The sequence below is a fragment of the Coenobita brevimanus genome, chromosome 111 (assembly GCF_032717465.1).
Source record: "Coenobita brevimanus isolate Jiangsu-jjx chromosome 111, ASM3271746v2, whole genome shotgun sequence".
NCBI lineage: Eukaryota > Metazoa > Arthropoda > Malacostraca > Decapoda > Coenobitidae > Coenobita > Coenobita brevimanus.
The window spans coordinates 6,124,122-6,144,554 of NC_137064.1; the positions used below are offsets into that span (position 1 = coordinate 6,124,122).

Genomic DNA, 20,433 nt, shown 5'->3' on the forward strand with positions numbered 1-20,433 from the left:
AAAATGCCGCCATACACGCACTGTGTTTTACCAGCTTTGTGCCAACATCACTGTGCAGCCTGTGCCTCTCCTCACTCTTTGTGTAGTGTGTGTACATAATTCACGTGTAATTAAAGGTATGGAATTATATTATAACTATTTTATTTACCATATAGTACTCTAGAAAGTTCACAGAACCCAACTCCTTCTTTTAACATGTATTATGGGAAAACTAAGCTTAAATGCCACAAAATTCAAATTACACGATATCTTCTGGAACACAATACTCACGTAAGTCGAGAGGTACCTGTATATATATATATATATATATATATATATATATATATATATATATATATATATATATATATATATATATATATATATATATATATATATATATATATATATATAATATATATATATATATATATATATATAATATATATATATATATATATATATATATATATAATATATATATATATATATATATATATATGTATGTATATATATATATGCTGTATCTGTCTATCAGTCTATATTATATTATGAACATTAGTCCTTAAGCTATGATACACTCCAAAAAAAATGTGTAAGGAAAAACAAGCCAACAGTATATGTTTGAAAACAATGGGTATACATAACAGTATATGTTTGAATACAATAGACATATATCTTTTCTTTGCATATCCACAATGATTCAAGCGCACTCTTAAGAAAGTACACAATACTCACGTACATCGAGAGGTATCCGTACGCACACACACACACACATTTTATTATATATATATATATATATATATATATATATATATATATATATATATATATATATATATATATATATACATACAGTATACTTTTGAAAATAATGGGTATACATCTATTCATTGCACATCCACAATGATTCAAGTGCATTGTTAAGACAGTACAATAAAGCAACAAAAATAACAGCAACCTTGTCATGGCAAATATATTTCAGCTTTCTCAGTTTTACTTTGGTGCTCAGCACGGCCATTCTCAGTAATCTGTATTATTGTTCACATTTATTTTTAAAGTTGTTTACTCAAATTAATCCCACAGCACCAGCGTGTCTCTGCTCTAGTTTGCTGGGAGTTTTTACTGATCATGTATATGAAGCACTGAAAGCATGTTATAATAATATTGTCAGCATCTGATGAAAAGTTTGTCTACTGCTTTCATTACACTCTGGCTCAAATCCCTCAGGATTATAATCTAACAAGTGCTTTGCTCCAGGGTGACACTCAGATAAGTTAAGCTCTCATCACATCATTAATGAAATTATAATATTTACCCTGCGTGGCACACTCCAAGAATGTTAGATAGTTCGTAAAGTAAATAGGATATCCTGGAATGGATAGCCGTTGTCCAGCCTCATCTACACGTTGTTTCGTGTGCTTAAGGAGTTCCATTGGATAATCCACTTCCTGCTTAGGATGATGGTAGTGTATATCACAATCACAGTCATTACACTTCTGTTTCAAACCATACAACCTGCTTTTTACCCAGATTAGCTTATGATCCTTGTTACACAGCCTACAAAATGCGAGAGTGTAAGTATTTTTTGGAGTTATCTCCTTGTCTGGAGCCTCATTTGACTGGGCCTGCCGATACAAAGGTTCCAAACTCTTGAGTATTTCTATGCCAGATATTACTAGGCTTCTCGAAGGGGCAAGTGAAAGCAATCTTATATACCATCCTGCATCATGACCATTACTTTTACAAATCTCCTTTGTGAATTCTACGAGAGTACTGTTTACTTTCTCCGCACTGGTAGACTCAGAAGATCCGAGGCAAGTAAGAGCTGCTGCCAAATTCCACACGGATTCACAGGCCTTGACAGCCTTCTTGTTAGTGAACCAAGAGTAGTCTTTAGCGTGACTAATGAAATTCTCTAGCTCCAATGTCAAGTTTCTTTTTGTATATTCAGTCAGTCGTGTAGATTTGGCCTCATGCTGCAAGGATTTCATGGTGTTTACTGTGAGTGCAGACATCTCCAGGACTGTCTTTACACATCTGTTCCAGTTCTTATACCCAATGCGCCAATATGCACGATCTAAGTCGCCGATTTCATCCGTTCGTTTGCAGCTTAGAGTGGAGTTGTTAAATTTCAAGTATCTGCAAGTCACACCACACATTTTCATGGCTTCTACAACCGGAGGTTTCTCTTGGCCATCAGAAAATGTAACAAGGGTGATCATGTGGTTCATGTATCCCTCAGCAAACAATGTAGATATGTAATTTATGACCAAGCGCTCAGAAGAAGTTAGTCGCACGAGGTGAGCTGGGGCTACAAACCCAATGGCATGAATTTCAAACTTTTCTGAGTCACAGTTAGCTAAGAATGTCTCTAGTGAAAGGACATGGCCTTTCACCTTCTCTCCAGAAGAATCATTTAGTCCTGGAGTGTCAATGACGGTGATGGGGGAGTCATTCTGGGAGGCGCAGAACGTATAGGCAGTGATGGTCCTTGTGAGTGTCTGGTTTTTATTGCCGCCATCTGTAACCTGGATCAGTGGACGATCAACTGACGTATTCTCTCTGAAGTTATTTGCAATGAAGTTAACCAACGTTGTCTTTCCACTTCCAGAAGCACCAAGAAGCAGGATGACCTTTCCCCTTTTGTTTGACTTGACCCCATAATACTTCCTTTTTATTCCACATATATGATCTTCATCCTCACTAGGGAGGTAAGATAGGGGGAAAGCAGTTTTACTGCCAGTATTTTCTGGCTGCTCCTCAGAGACTGGATCATTACCACTGGCTGCTGACATATTATTTTCTGCTGGTGGTTTGAGTTTCTCTGCTTCCTTTAGTGGCTGAGTAGCATTACAGTCAGGTTGCACACCAGTTTCCTTGAGGTCTGGACATGTGATGGGATCATCGTTCACTGCTGGTGAAGAAATGTCTGATGTCCCCGTAGAAGTTTCACCATTACCCTTCTCACTGTTAGGGTCCATCAGCCTGTGCAAAAATTCTCTCAGCCCCACTGCAGCGCTGTGTATCTGCTCGTCATTCTGGCCCATAATTACAGCATATTTCCATGAAATTTCGACAAAACACGGTATGGACAAACGAGAAGCAGGGGAAATTTTATCTTCTAAATACTCTATTAACTTGGCTCCATCTACATAGCTCATACAACTTTGAAAATATATCAGCATATCAACACATCGACTTACACGATATGGATGCCTCTCTCTTTTTCTAACTAATTGCCTACCTTGAAGAACAACTGTTCCTTCATCATTACATTTACTATATTCCTTTGCCCAAGTCAGGTTTTCTTCTGCGTTTGAAGTTTCAATTTTTTTCTGAAGAATATCACTCCTCCAAATATCAAACTCTAATTTGGCTTCTGTGGCACCGAGTGGGTCGAGAGGAAGTGAAGGCTTCATACTCTCTTCCATGCCTGGATTTGTGACTGGGCCTGTTGATGATCTGGAAAAATACGAAATACCGGTGTTTACACACAGCATTAAACTGTGAGTACGACAAGAGTTCTTATTATGTAATTAAAATACAGAAAAAGTCATAGTACCTTTGCATTCAGTAGTTCTTTTGCAGTGTCTGAAACCTCTTTACCAACCTGTTGAACTAATTAGCAATAAGGAAATCAGTTGGAATCTCACTTCAGTAAATCAGAACCCTGAAAGTTTGAAAGTACCATCAACTAAAACTCTAAATACTGCCTGCTTAATGTTTATTAACCCAGAAATAAATTTAAAATACTGTAATTAACATAAGCTTACCGTCCACTTGCTACACCGAAACATGTGAAGGATCCGAAGAACTATAGTAGTCAGTGACGAATTAGATTTGACCCATCTACCAACTGTCGAATACCAATGTGACCTATATCCTGGTGACTGTTTCTATGGAATCTGATACTGCACCAAACTGAACCTTTCTGACCCATTTACTAAAATAATGCTTCCACAAGATGTGATGCATTTACATGTGGGGAGGTGAGAGACGCTTAAAGAGGGAGGGGCTTAGAATCCTGAAAATTAATCGGCCTGAGCTTCATGGTGGGCCTGCAAGGTGTGTGTAAAGTAGGAAAAGCAAAAGTGGAATGGTTCCTGAGATTTCCCATTCACAAGCTGTAATATGTGGAGAGAGGCAGCAGGTGGGAGGTATCAGGATCTTTAATAATAATGTTTATTTCTTCCACAACCCTAATTTGGGTACAAGGCTGCATGCTTAAAGATGATCCAGCTACTGGGACACATTATCTATAGACAGTGGTGTACCGGGAGAAATGGGGGTGGGAGACACTGAATCTTGAAGGGCAATGGACTTGGTTTTTACCACAGACTTATTGCAGCGTACAGTATAGTCACAACTAGCCCAGTTTTAGAGACACTGAGGTCCACCGACTGTTGTGCTGCATGGACGAAGTAAGAGGAAATAAAAAGAACGGTGATACGTGGAAGTGTCAGATATGTACATTATTTTCTTTATTACAACGTTTTCGAGATATGTTTATCTGTTGGGCTCTTATCTTTGACCTATTGTACAGTATGTGTCGTCACACAATAGGTAACCTGGATACAGATACACTGGGGAGGGATGAATCTAGGAAAACGGAAAGTAATAGACAATCTGTAAAGTGTAACCACAGCTAGAGCTGAGTATATTGGAGAATGTCGGCAATAACTCAGGCTGGGCCCCCAGTAAATGCACGACAAAATTTTAGCGCCATAGTCTAGAAAAACGCACTTTCATCTCATAACAAAGGCCTTCCTCTCGTCACAGCTCCAACCACCATTGTCCCAGTTTAGCCCGTCACCATGAAGGGTGGCAATACATCATTTTAGTCCGATGTTGTCTAATAATGTTACGTCTATTCACTTCCACAGCTGTAATCATGCTGCTACACCAAAACGAAGACTAATAACTTTTTTTTTTTTTTTTTTCACTGTCAAATGCCCTGCATTTATAGCTATCACTTTAGTTATACAAAACTTAAATGGAAGTTCATTTTTGGTTACTTTTTACGCACTTGGGAGATATCGCACATTAAATGGGTTAACACTTGTCATCGATCTACTATCAATGTAAAGTAGCACATCTACGGGTGATTCACCTACAACCAAAGTGTTCAGAAACTTATGCATAGGAGGTAAGGATGGAGGAGGGAGATGTGGAGGCAGAGAAAGCGTAGAACCTTGAACATCAATTAGCTTGATCTTCAAAACAGCCCTCTTGTATTTAAAGTTTCACGGGAAAAAAAAATGGCTTGCTTACTGAAATACAGCATCTGCATTCTGTGATGCCGCGGAAGCAACTGGGAGAATGGGGGATTGGAACTTGCCAAACACCATTTTTTTTTTTTTTTGTTCATGAAACAGACATACGTACATGGGATAGACGGTTATAGAATATGAAGTTTGGCTTCCCCAGCACATTTCTCCGATGCACTCTTTTCTTGATATGGCTGTCTATTACTCTTTTAACAAAAGCCTATTATGTGATTATAAGATTAAATCACGAAATCCACAAACTGATACGGGGTTGGAGCTGGTAGGCATGGAGAGAACTATCAACCTTAATAATCAATGGTCTTGCCCTTTGCGTTGGGTCCACTATCTGTGTATAACTGGTGCAACTAAAGATGACTTGGTTATTGAGCTGGGGAGTCAATAACTGTACTGCATCAAGGACGCAGGTGGAAGTGGGGGGATACCTTGAAAACTTATATGCTGTGCCTATAGTACAGGTATTCTGTGTGAGCAAAATTGTACAAGAAAAAATTCCTTTGGTTACTGTGATACGGCATCATAAAATGCGATGCTAGGGGAGGAGGGAGGGAGACCTAGAACACGGAAAATTGGTAGGTATTGGTAAGGTAGGATACGAGCAGGTTTGGAGGGCCGAGAGGAAGTGGATGGGTATGGTACATAAATTTGTTATTTAATTAGGTACGGAAGTTAAGAAAAAATAAACAAATTAATAAAAGATAGATATGGACTGGATAATGATCACGATGAAGTAACCTACAGTATGTATGAAAATGTCCACGATTTATTATTATTTTTTTTTCAAGTTAATTAAGGGACATGGTCCAAAAGCATTATGAAACATATTTTTTTGTGTGGATCTTAATGCCTCTGAGGAAGAGCTCAGAATTTTGAAGGCTTCATTGGCTAATGAATGGAATGTGTGACTCATTTTACTGGCACTCGGTCAACTGTTCTCTGACAGGCATAAATGGAAGTCATGTCTCCAGAAACATGCCTCATTCACCTTACTGACATTATAACATCAAACACGTCTAGAGGTGAATATACAGGTATGGTTCTGTTATATCTTCAAAATGAACTTGACACAGTTGACCATGGCATACTCTGTGACAAACTACAAGCCATGGGCATAGGATCTGTTGATTGGTTTAGATCATACCTCAGCAACAGAAAACAAAGAGTAAAAGTTGATGAAGTAGAATCAGAATCGATGAATATAACTTGCGGGGTACTATAGGGATGCATTCTTGATCCACTACTATTTTTATGCTATGTAAAAGACATGATTTTGCGTGTCAACTGTAAACTTATGTTATATACGAATGACAGTGTACTTCTTGTATCTGGAAAGAATCCTAAAGTAATATCAAACACTTTATCCAAAAACCCTAAATCCTGTCAAAAATGGCTTGTAGACAGTTCATAATCACTACATCTGGGGAAAACAGAATCCGTATTAGCTATTTGATTCAAAAAGGAAATTACAAGCAGCAGAGAATTTCCAAATAAAGTGTAACTGAATCAGTATTTCGGCAGTACCTGTTGTGAAATAGTTAGGACTCAGACTGAATGCTACTATGGCTGGGGATGAAATAATGGAATCAGTTGTAAACAAATCTATCGTAGATTAAAATTCCTTTACAGACATACAGGAAGCTTGCTAACAGCAACAAAAATGACCCTATGTTAGGAGCTTGTACAATATCACACAGAGTATGCGATATCAGCATGGTGCTCTGCCCTCAGCAAAAAATCAAAGCAGAAGCTCCAAGTCCTTCAGAACAAAGTAATAAGGTAGGCTATAGACTAAGTCTAGAACCTAGGTCACATGTAGGCTGTCACGAACTAAATGAACCTGGAATGTTAAAGGTAGTAGATAGGGCTAAACTACCGAGACTACACAATACGTATAAAATCTATTACAATGATGCACCTGAATATCTAAAGGAAAAATTTATAAAATCTAGGGCCTGTGCTTGCCATAATACGTGAGGAAGAATGTTAAATTTTAATGCACCAAACATTAGAGATCAGGAAATGTGTATATTCTTCTATGCAGGAACCAAAAACTGGAACAGTTTGCCTCACAGTATAAAAGCAGCAGAAGCCTTCGTTCTTTCAAGAAAAATCTGAATAATACCTTCAACAGGAAGCCTCTATCAGAGATGCTGACGGATTTTTGTACTGCTAGACACTTCAAAGTCAGTGTAAGTTTTAAGTATGTTACCAACAAACTAATATTCTTTATTTATTATATTCTGGTGCCTGCAGATTAATGTAACTCAGGCTAAGATTACCTTTAGAATAAGACTAACTACTTCCCCTTGCCTCCAGCTAATCATGATCTCATAAGAAGGACCCCAATAGAAATACGCCGCAGAGGCCTTATAGGGTTATCCTTGGTTGGTTTCAAGCACGGCTGGTACATATTAAAGCTTGTTCAATGTTTAATGTGCCACTCTCATTGTATATGCCATACCAGATAAACATTATTATTATTATTATTATTATGTCGTCAACCCTGAGCTACACCTCCACCTCAAAACACCTAACCCACTACACTCTCGGGCCTTACTGACCTACAGTAGAGTCATAGTTACATTGCTATCAGAGAAATACGTTTCGTCCACTGTTTCACTTGAAATGTCTTACACTGATGGGATTGACGGGAAGTCAGAACTGGGGAGACAACTATTAACTCATTGGCTCCCAGAGTTCGTGGGCGAGGGGTTGTGCTGGCAGGGCACTATGCGTACCGCCCTCCGCCTGTCGGCTCCTAGTTGTGAAGCTCATAGGTCCCTACCGGGAGATTCCCTACTTTATTAGCTCTTAAAATTTCCAGTTCCGTCCAGTATTGAGGACACTGGGCTCACATGGGTTAAAGATGACTCTACTTTCGCGTTTTCGAATTCCTGTCTCGAGATCCCCCATTCCTTACATTTGTGAGAAAAAGGGTCAAGATTTTTTTTTCCTTGCGGGGGTTGGGGTGGGGGAAGGTATAAAAGCAGGATTAAGCAGGATGACCTGGAAGAGATTTGGTTGATGTAGCACAGATGGAGCATAACTTGTGGAAATGGATATTGTTGGTAGGGGTATGACAAAGACTTCTGCTCACTCTTAAAAACATATGCAAACACAATAGATGAAAAACTTGAAGTGAGGAGGTCGAGATGTAGAAAGTTCTGGAGAATATCGTGAGAGGTGTTGTGGAGGAGGAATTAGTTGTGAAAGTGGTGGGTGGAAGTAGAAAACGACATTCCATGGTGGACAGAAGTACAGATGGCAGTCAAACATAAAAATCGAAGAAACTGAGAAGATGGCTGAAGGATAAAAGTCCAGAAACAAAAATAGAATATATAGCGACAAGAAATTAGGCTGAAAATGTAACTAGGGCGCGAAAAACAATGTATGGAGAGAATTAGGAGACTCTGGAAGAGGATATGAGAGGAAACAAGAAAATTTTTGGTCTAGCGAAATCTTACCGTAACAAACGATGATATATAATGTGACAGACGAGGAGGGGAATGTAACTGTAGAGGAAGATAGGATAAATGAAAGGTGACAGAATTACTTTAAAAATGTACTAAATAGAGAAGTTGAAGATTTGAATGACGATATAGCAGAGGTGGAGAAAAGAAGCGAAGCAGAAAATGATTTAATAACAGGAACTGGGCTGCAGGAAGCAATGCGAAGAATGAAAAATGATAAATCACCGGGTTGTGATGGAATACTATAGAGTTGATTCAGAGTGAAAACAATAGATTAAAGGAGACTGTACTAAGTGTCATCAATGAAGCCTGGAAAAATGGAAAAATTCCGGATGATTTGGGTAAGACAACCATATTACCAATATGTAAAGGGAAGGGAGATTCAGGTCAGTGCGGTAATAATGGGGGTGTTTCACTCACTAATCACATGGCTAAACTTTAAGAACTAGTCAAAAGAGAGCACGATCAATAATACAGGATAAGTTAGGCGAGGAGCAGTTTGAATATGGAAAAGACTGAGGTACATCGGATCCTATTTTTATACTGAGAATAGTTATGAAAAATGCTGGGAATTCGACAAACACTTATATGTAGCATTTATAGATCTGCAAAAGGCTTTTGATTAACTTCCCAGAAATTGGACATAAACCTACGCAGGCTCAATCCGCCTGGAACGCCTTAATTACCCTTTAACCACCAGGCGCCATAGTTTGGTTATATGGTTACCACCCAACGCAGTAAACGGTTTCCTGGTGTACAGGAAACCAACCTGCTTGTTACTCAGTGTAGAGTCACCCACAGACAGAAGAGGAAAGAAAGAAGGAAGGGAGGAAAGGACAGTTACTCGAGAGCAGCACTACATTGAGTGGATGGTGAGAACGTCCCCACCTGGAGAATTAAAACAAGCAATAAAAAGTACGTATGACCCATGTCAGTGCATGATTAGGACAGGATATGAAAAAGATGAGTGGTTTGAAGTAACAACTGGAGTGAAGCAAAGAACTGTGCATTTTCCACTGCTTTTTATATTATATATGGATGTGATCACTGATCAGTAGGAGGTATAAAGAAAGGTTTGGAGATCACGAGGAAGGAGATATATTGATCTATGGGGATGACATAGCCTGTTGGAGCAACAGTAGACTCCAGCTGGCAAGAGCACTGATGTGTTGGAGGGATGTTTCGAAGAAGCAGGACTTAATGCAGGAAAGACAGAAATACAATAAGAAAACAAAATGAAGATGTTGATGAGATTGAAATAGAAAATGAACGGGTGAAGGAAGCAGAGTTTGTTAAGTAGGCCTACCTGGGATGCATATTCACCAGAGATGGCGATAAGAACAAGAGAAAGATAACGAATAACCAATACAGCGGATGTGCGTGTTCTTCACCAGTGGCGTAGCGTGGGTTACCAGCGCCCGGGGCAAGGCAAATGCTGCGCCCCCTAACCCGTGGACCGGTAGCATTCCCTGAGTCCCTTCCAGTCTTCCACCAGTCCAGTATTGAACCTCTTACCCCCCAAGCACATGTACTGTATTTTAAGAAAATACTTCATTGTATAACCATTTCTTCACTTTCGTAAATGTTTAAACCATTAAAAAAGTGTGTGTATATATATATACATATATATATATATATATATATATATATATATATATATATATATATATATACAGTATATATATATATATATATATATATATATATATACAGTATATATATATATATATATACAGTATATATATATATATATATATATATATATATATATATATATATATATATATATATATATATATATATATATATATATATATATATATATATATATATATATATATATATATATATATATATATATATATATATATATATATATATATATATACAGTATATATATATATATATATATATATATATATATACATATATATATATATATATATATATATATATATATATATATATATATATATATATTGTGGTAGGTGGGGGCGATCACCATCCACTCACTCAATGTAGTGCTGCTGTCAGGTGTCTGCCCTTTCCTCTCCTCTCTCCATTCCTTCCATCCTCTTCCGTCTTCCTTTACTTCATTCTTTTCTTTTCCTTCTGTCTACCGATAACTTTACACTTCCTATTCTGTCTTTATTTCCTTCATTCTTTCCTCTTCCTTCTGCCTGTGGGTGACTCTACACTGAGTGACAAGCCAAATGGTTTCCTGTACACCAGGAAACCATTTACTACGCTGGGTGGTAACCATATAACCAAATTTTGGCGCCTGGTGGTTTAGTGAGTAATTATTGCGCTCCAATCGGATTGAGCCGGTGAAGGTTTATATCCAAGGGATGGTTGGGGTTGATTGCTCATGTAATGCCACTCAGGGATGAGTGAGGCTGGTCACTCTCATCTTAAATGTCGGGACCAAGTACTTAGCCTCGGGCTCCTACGCTCCTCATGGGGCAATGTAGGATTGGATGATGGATATATATATATATATATATATATATATATTGCATAATTCAAACAAGAACGAAGAATAGGAAATGATTACCGCGTCAGCAAAAACAATTATCACAGGAAAAAAAAAAAAAAAACACAAACCTGTCGACACGCCAGAACAACAAAATTAACCAATCGATCGAACTCTTATCGGTACACCACACACCGGCCACAGCGTCATGTTTTACTGTGTTGGTACTGCAACACTATATTGGCGGGAACATTACTTGGCGACGGTATTTCGAGATTTCGATAGATCTTAATTTAGCGATCGGATTGTCGTCACATGCACAAATAACGGAGGCCACAGCATGTGTCATAAATATAACGTGTAACACGAGTTTCCGCAAATATTTGTAGAGGTGAAAGAATATGTCATTCTGAGTAGATAATCTTCTATACACATATGCATTTTTTGGAGTTCTTTAGGCTTGAGGTGGATTTTAAAAATTACGCAACGTATCAGTGTCACACATGATAACGCAGACGAGACGATAGGGGAGGAGGAGCGAGGCTATCTAGGCGCCCTTGCAACTCGGTGAAATTATGATTTTTTATGCAAGTTATGGAACATTACAGTACCGGTATCTTCAAACGGGAAATCACGCTATTAATAGGCATTTTGTAATCCACTGATAAGGATTACAGGAGGACAGTATGGCTGTAATTAGCGAGAAATAAAATGTAATTGTTAGTGGCAACGTTTATTTGCTCCGTCATGTTGAAAAAATGTGTAGAATGTTCGAACATTGGGAGATTTTCTGTATGAGGCGGAAGGCGCGCTATTTTTTGTTTATTATGACTGTTATTTCTTTTTAATTTTGCGCCCCTAAGAATTTTGCGACCAAGGCAACCGCTCCTGTGCCCCCCCCCCCCACGCTACGCCACTGTTCTTCACATCCAGTTTTAAAAGACAAATACTCGTATATCCCCATAGAATCAAAAAGAACAATCTTCCTCTCAGTCTTAAAACCCATTTTAATTTATGCATCCGAAAGTTCGATCTTAACGTCTAAAGACTGGAACAGAATTCAAGCGACGGAAATGAGAAACTTGAGAGCTATTGTGGGCAAGACCAGAGGGGACATAATTAGAAATGAGAACATAAGAGAAATGGTTTGAGTAATATCTGAGAAGTAAAACTGAAATATATATCGCAGTTCAGATGGTTGGAACACATAGAGAGAATGGATGAAGAATAGTAAAGAGGAGATGGACTTGGATGCCTGACGGTCGAAGATCGATAGGAAGAAGTAGCTACTGGTGAGGCATGGAATGAATAACATCGATGAAATGAGAAATCAAGAGGCCTTCTAAAGGGCGAACTGGAGACTGCTGATCCACCTGGCAGGCTAGACCTGTCTGAGAGTGGAAGTGAAGTGAAGTGTGATTATAAAAAGTTAGGAGTCAAGACATGGATAGGCGGGTGAAGAAGAGTGGGAGCCATGGGTTGGTGTGGTGGTGGACAGGTGGGAAGAGCAAACATTATACACTGAATGGTAAAGATTCTAAACAGTGATCAAGGGGCGGGTATGACGGTGTGATATGCTGGAATGTGGTGGGGCAGGGTGGGAAAAGCACAGCCCGTGAAGGCTTGCAGTTATGTGTGGGATGAGTCTAGTGTATATGGGATTCACATATTTCAATTAGGTATGTGGTCTAGGACAGAAAAACCGGTAGAATGAGCAGGAAGGATTGGAATAAGTGAGGCAAGTCGGGGGCAGCAGACCTAGTGATGATGGAGTTGTAGGCTTGGCTCTATAGACGTGGTAATACCTGAAATGAAGCTCTCCTCCCCGAGCAACAACAACAACAAGGCTATTACACGCATTCATATACTGTGCTCCATGGGTGAAAACTTGAGACTATTTTCGTTACTGCTTCAAAAGGTGGAGAATTTTTATTCCCGCACTGCATTAGCTCTCATACATGGTAGGTGTTTGTGTTCAAATTGCTACAGATGCCAATCACTAGCTTTCAGAAGATATTGACGCCACCGTCAACCTTACGTCTACATAATTTTTTTGTTCATCATAATACTGTATATACAATATTAGCTTCATCTATTTGCTGCGTGTAAGCACGTCACCAGAAAATGGTAATATGGAAAAATAAATACTCCATAACAGCAGTGCACTTCAATACTTCTCTTTGTGTTATTTTCATGGGCAGAAGTGTTCTTATTGAAATGTACTGGATATACTCGTACAATCAACCATATCGTGGATTTAGTTCTGTGCAACAGTCCTTACCAAGATTCCAAAGAATATAAGAAGTAATTAAAGAAATTACAAGTGGAATTATACTAACCGTTTAATACCATAAATAAATTTTAGTGAAATATAATGAATAATAAGGAAAACTGTATCTCGCTTTACCCTAAAACCAGGGGTTATGGCCTCTTTAGTTTACTTTGGCTAGTAACATTATTTTACTAGCTGCTGGAAACTTTTCATAGGTCTAAGAGTTAACTTTTATATATATATATATATATATATATATATATATATATATATATATTTATATATATATATAAAAGTGGATCTTTTTAAATGTGCAACAGCAGCTTTGAGGGAGCTCTGAGTACTTACTCTGCCATGATGAAGGAAGAAGCAGTCCTACTGGATGTGCACAGAGTCAGCTTGGTTCACGTCGTACACTCTGTTCAGCTCCCTGCGACACAGCTTGATATTCCTGCTGTGTAACCCCAGTCTGGAAGTGTATAATCAGGAGCAAATACTCAGCCATACGTGTTGTTTTCGCACCTTGCACATATATTGAGCACAGTATTAACAACAATATTAGAAGCATTCTTCTTCTATAACCATCAGCTGGACAGAGTAAACATTTTTCAACCAAAGTGTTCAGCATTTTGTAACGCAGAATCTCAATGCCCTGAGTGCCATGTAAAACGTTCTGTTGGTAGCAGCAATATTACAGAATATCGCTGCAGTGGTGAAGTTATTAAGAAAAACCTTTTAATTAACGCAGAAAGGTTCTTCTGGGACTAAATAAGACCGTGCTGAAACATCTATCTATCTATCTATCTATAGCCCGACGCCCTAATCCCGCAAAGGGTGGCCACAGACAAAACGCCTCCAAGTCACTCTGTCACCCACCAGTTGACTACCCTCCCCCCAACTCACCCCCCCCTCCCTCATATACCTCTCAACTCCATCCCTCCACCTCATCCTCGGTCTACCTCTCCCTCTCCCTCCCTCCACCTCACCTACATACACCCTCTTAGTCAGTCTTTCATTCTCCATTCTCTCCACATGTCCAAACCACCTCAGTGTATTTCTCCTAATCTTTTCAACCACATCCACATCTACCCCACAACGTTCCTTCACTTCTTCATTCGTCAACCTGTCTCTCCACGTCACTCCACATGCTCCTCTCAAGTAACTCATTTCCACTGCTCTCACTCTTGACTTGTTCCTCTCTTGCAAGGTCCACGCCTCGCTTCCATACGTCAGGGTAGGGATCACAATACCATCATGCAGTGACTTCTTAACTTCCATACTCACCTCCCTATTTCTCATCACGGCTTTCAGTGTACCAACAACCTTTCTTCCCTGCTGTACCCTTTCACGTACTTCATCCCCCAAAGTTCCATCCTTACTCATCACACTACCCAAGTACTTGAATGCACTCACATTCTCCATATCCTCACCATCCAACCTCACTGCACACTCTGTGACTTCATTCCTCTCAAACACCATAACTTTACTTTTGTTTACATTAACTTTCAGCTTCCTCCTCCTACACACTGTCCCAAATTCATTCACCAAACCTTGCAACTCCCATTCATCTTCACTCAACAATACTGTATCATCAGCAAACAGCAACACCAGAAGCTTCCAAATCTCACCCTCATTCATTAGGGCCAGCCCCTAGACATAACTAGACATAAAAAACTGCCATACTCACCACAATGAAGTCGGTCATGCTACATGTCGTTTTCTGTAGAGGTGAAACTAATAATCAGAATAAAACAAAAACATGACATTAGTCCTGAAGAACATGAACCACTTCTCATGATCCTGACCCAACTTACTTGGTTTAGACCAGTGGGTGAAATCAAGGCAAAGTTCAGTAACACCAAGCACTATGATGATGTTTTTTCCATTTCTTTGTGTTATTTCAAGACAGTGTTGTTCAGCTGAAGAGACTCTACAAACTGGAGTGATGTGATGCAACTTTCACTGATCTGTTCCTAACTGGGAAATAAAATTACGTTCTCTTAGTCTTGCCTCATTTAACCCAGCTGTACATTTATGCTATGCAATAGTGTGCATACTTCACCCAGACCTCCCGCCTTGTACGCTTATGATGATATAAGCTGCCAAAGGATGAACATCTGGGCCAGGTTAAGGTGAAAGGACTACAGTTTTTGCAAACGAATAATGCTAACTTGTAGCAACTGAATTACATTAGGATGTGTTGCTAGCCACGAAAAAGTATTCTAGAGTGGGTGTTGAACTATAGCACTGTCTTTTCTGCCACTGAGCTATATGACATACACAAGCAAGCAGGCAGGCATTTAATGGGGAAGGGGGGCATAAAGAGTTTACCCTAAAAATGCCCTAATCTCGAAATAATTACTACTAAATATGCGTAGCTCGCGAATATGAGTATGTATAAAAGATTACTCATGTGTAAGTAATTTATGTTATAATCTCAAGATCAGATTTCTGTTTACGTGAAAACTGACACTGCACAATATGTGTCAGAACAAACAGAAAACAATTAAATCAGTTTACCCTCACACATTAAAGAGGGTACTTTCTTAATACTGAAAGGAGTCATATCTCTTTAACCATAATTCCTTTCAAAGGTTCCAGTACACCATCAGATAAATCTGCCCTGAAAATCAGCTTTTGTCCTGAAAAAGACAAATTTTCGTAGTTATGGGGGGAAGGGAGCTTCTGCCCCCCGAACCCCAACCTCGTACACCTAGGTATGGCATTATAAAACACAAGGTAGGAGGGGCAATGGATGCTGGACTGTCCTTAATGTGAGAGAGTGGAGTGTGGAAATTCCCTGTGCTGTCGTTTGCCGATGATATTGTTAAGTGAAGATGCTCGGAAGTTGCCAGACTTCGTGAATGCGTCTGAAAGTGTGTCAGAAACGAAATCTGCAAGTGAGTGCAACGAGTGTAAAGTTTTTTTTGAGAGAACTGGAGTCGGGGAGTAAACATTCGAAAGCTGCATTTAGAATCATGTGAACAGAGTCAGAGGAGGAAGTTAAGTAGCACTGTGGTGTTGATGTGGATGTGCTGAAGAGTGTTAAGAGAAATATCGTGCGGTGGTTTGGCCACGTGATGAGAATGGAGACTAAAAGATTGACTATGAGAGTGTATGTGAGTAAGGATTGGGGATGGGGGAGGTCGAAGGTGAGCTGCAGGGATGGGTTGGAAAGGCATATGATATGAGTGAGGATGGTGAGAACTGGAGCCAGGGCAGCCTTACGGCAGAGAAAAGAATAACATGGAGAAGATTTGTTTTTGACCACCCCTTCCAGGAGTATGGCATCTGGTTATATACTGTAGACAGAGAAATGTCACATCATTTCTGATAATGTACAACTGAATCTTGGTTTATCTAAGGATGGTATTCAGTTTGTTGTTACAAACTTCAGCTCCCTTCCAAATGCCAAGTGATGTGTCATAAAACCATCCTTGCTTTTGCCAGTATAGAATACTGCACGAAATTTCCCAGTCTCAAGAAATGCTGTGGACAATTAACCAGTACTTAAGCTGGTGGCACGATTGTGAGTCAGGTTGTGTTCAGAAACACTCTCTTGGCGAACAGACGAAGACATGGGTGTAAGACCTCAGGAATGAACTGATTAGTTTCTCAGAATCTGTAAAAAAAAAAAGGGGGGGGGAGGGGGAGTTCAAGGGAGCCTCCAGCACCCACGGGAATAAGGCCCATTATGTTACTAGCCCGGTGACTGTTTTTTTCTCCTGACCACCTAGTAACTGATGGAAGGATAGTAGTGTTCAGAACAGAGTTTCAAATCACACTTCTTATCTGCCATGATCATACGGCCACAATCACTGCGATGTGTAAGTCGCACTGATGTGTAGCGACAAGTATTTAGTGAATTTATTAATGTACAGACAAATTAAATGCTGCTGGAATAAGACTTACTGATTTACCATCATTTCCCTGTGTTAGTCGTTTTTTTTTTTTTTTTTTTTTCCCCGAAACACAAATGGGAAATGTTTACCAACTACTGCCTAGCCCTTCCTGTGAAATATGATTATATGGATATAACAAGGAACTGTTTATGTGTTTATGACTGACTCCCGATTTAAAGCAGAATATCGGTTAAACACTATAATCTGAGTTGCGTACACTAACATACTGTAGTGCATTTTTAAGCATTACTGTTTGATGATGATATTATTTTACTTTTAAAATTTCTGACTTACAGGCGAATTTATGTTGCTTAGTGTGACAGTAGCATTTGAGAGAGAGAGAGAGAGAGAGGAGGGGGGAGATTAGTGCCGTTAAACAGGCCAGGGCTAGAGATCCAGGCCAAACCCAGTAGAGTAGTAGAAGAATGATCTTGCACCAGTTAATGAAGGCTATATCTAACCCCTCCAATGTCACAAGTCTCTTCTAAGCTGGAGATTGTGACAGTGGCAAGAAATAATAACACACGTCATCAGATTGAAAAGTTTAATATTATAATAAAGTCCATGAGAGTATCTACATTATATTTTGCTGTATTCATAAAACCAGTAGAACAGTATACGACACATAGCATATAATTTATACAGGTAGCAACTTCCCTTCACCCTTACTTTGTTATGCAAGGTACAGATTCACTATCAATCTTAAAATCAAATCACTGGGATTTTTTTTTTTTTTTTTTGCAAGATAAACAAGGGAAATATGGATTCTCATTGCTACAAGAAGGACTACAGCCATGATAAGATTCTATCAGTTCCTTTCCTTATCCTACAAAATCAAGGATAACGTACAACAGGGAATTGATTGTAAAGGCGATATCCCAGCGGATAAGTTTGGCAAACATGTTAATCGTTTTTCGTATGTCAGCCAAAATGACCAACCAGCAGAGGGATTCTGCCTGCAATGATAAACTGCTAGCAGTCTGGAACAGGTTTAGGCTATAGTTGCACTGCGTATACGGCGTTTACACTGACGTCATGAACTTGGATACGCCGCCATGTTGGAGGAAATTAATGTGGACACTGAATTCACGATGCACTGAGTTTCCGACAAAATTCTGTTTTTTATCATGTCACAGGTTAAGATTTCGTGTAAGAGTTGGACCGCAGTTGGTGGTATGTACAAAGACGAATTTCAACGAAAAGAGAAAGAGCGTTATACAGGAAAATTTAAAATAACTGGTGAAAAGGTGAATGATATGTGCACCCTCGGATATATAATACTATGTTACCAAACATCTTTCTGAATTTCTCATCAAGGCCTTAAACAGCAGATGATCTCAAAAGTTATAGGAGTCTTGAAGCTTACAATCATATGGTTTTCTGATGTGTTAGAGACATGCCGTTAACCAGTTACCGAGAAATGTATAGTAAGTGCAAAGACTTCATTATCAGTTGTTAAAATAACGGCCGTATGCTTAAACGACACAGTAGGGACTCCATAAATGTGGGAAACAATGCACAGTACGAAGAAAGTAGCCTATTTACTAATCGAGAAATAAAATTCAAATTCACAAGGTGTCTTACGTTAGCTTACATTTTGGTTCAGTAGAGCAATCCGTAAGCATCTCTTCTCACTCAGTTTTAGAGCTTTCTCCATCATTTCAAACATCTTCGGCACCCTGTAGTTCTCATGTTTCTCTCGACTAGTTGCAATAACAGCCGTTGACATTGCAAAAACTTGCTATTTTGCTAGATTTGTTGTGTCTTTTGTTTCATTCACCAAGATGAAGGATTTCAAATTTGATCACGTTACGTGAAAACCCTCTATTCAGATGAACTCAATGTTGATTTTTGTAAATGAACAAAATACTGTATACCATTACTGGAAGAAGTAAATAAAAACAAGATAAACTGTAATAAAACGAAATTATCAGGATTATTATTATTATTATTATTATTATTATTATTCGGGCTCGAATGGCCAGCCAGGGAGAGCATTTGTAAACAAACTACTAAGGCCTGGTCACCATCATGCTGCCATAATATTTTCATTTTTTCCCTCAGCTTCTGCTGCTGAATCACGTGTCTAAACATTTTCAGAACTACAAGCATCTGTCAAAGCTTCTCTCACTTCAGAATCCTTGATGAAATCCATCTGCCTTTGCTTGTTGTTGTTTAGGCATCCCTCCTACAAAACATGCCAGTGTGACAATCACTCGACTTTGCTAGGCTTTTCAGCCACCAAATGAGGCTAAAAAGTTAATCGAAAACACCCTAAGTAACGCCACCTTAAGTCACCGACAATAGGACCAAATATAATAACAATAAAGGTAACAACGAATCACATATTACCCACTTAAACATGTGGAGGTGTAGGAGGACTACTGGGCCTTGGGATAGGCAACTGCCCCCAAGAAATAGGCCCTGAGCCTTTGCCCAGAGTCAGATACATTAAAAAAAAATATATATAAAAAAAAATAAGAACCAGTGGCTCCACTACACAACTCAAAAACATGATAAGCAGATGCTGCTAATGATATTGCATAGTTAAAAACACCCAGACCCGTCTTGTAAATGCGACCCTTTGTTCAGACACATGATAGTAGCTCCAGTTGGAGCTTTGCAACCTGCCTCTTGGGGAAAATACATCATGCACCTGTTCTGCATGAAATAAGGAAAGAAAAAAAATCATTATACAAACTGATTTTTAGTTGTGATGCCTCAAAGAGACTGATGAAGCACTGAATGTATGAATAAAGCTTTTAGATCAGTATGGTTTGTGCCAAAGTTTTGCTATTACAGTATAACTCACTGAGTTTAGGCATACATATTATATATATATATATATATATATATATATAATCAGCCATTCCAAGTCCACTGCAAAACAAAGGCCTTCCCCAATCTTTCCACGAATTCCTTGACAGCCAATTTCTGCCATGTTTTGCCTGCAAACTTCTCAGTCTCATATCTCCACCTCCTGTCTGACCTTTTTCTGCTATGCTTACAATCTCTTGGAGTCCTGTCAGCCAGCATCTTGTTCCATAGG

At 38.9% G+C, this 20,433-nt stretch overlaps 1 protein-coding gene across 1 annotated transcript in view; it reads right to left on the reverse strand.

Moving 5' to 3' along the window:
• Window positions 1-849: 849 nt before the first annotated feature.
• LOC145417892 (uncharacterized) overlaps window positions 850-20,433 on the reverse strand; it is a 36,694-nt gene continuing 17,110 nt past the window's right edge. Inside the window, exons 2-3 of the mRNA XM_080286507.1 lie at window positions 13,831-13,951; window positions 850-3,444 (exon numbers count right to left, since the gene is read on the reverse strand). Of these exons, the coding sequence (XP_080142633.1) occupies window positions 1,257-3,444; window positions 13,831-13,838 (2,196 nt within the window). The 5' untranslated portion in view covers window positions 13,839-13,951 and the 3' untranslated portion in view covers window positions 850-1,256. The remainder of the gene's footprint in view (window positions 3,445-13,830; window positions 13,952-20,433) is intronic.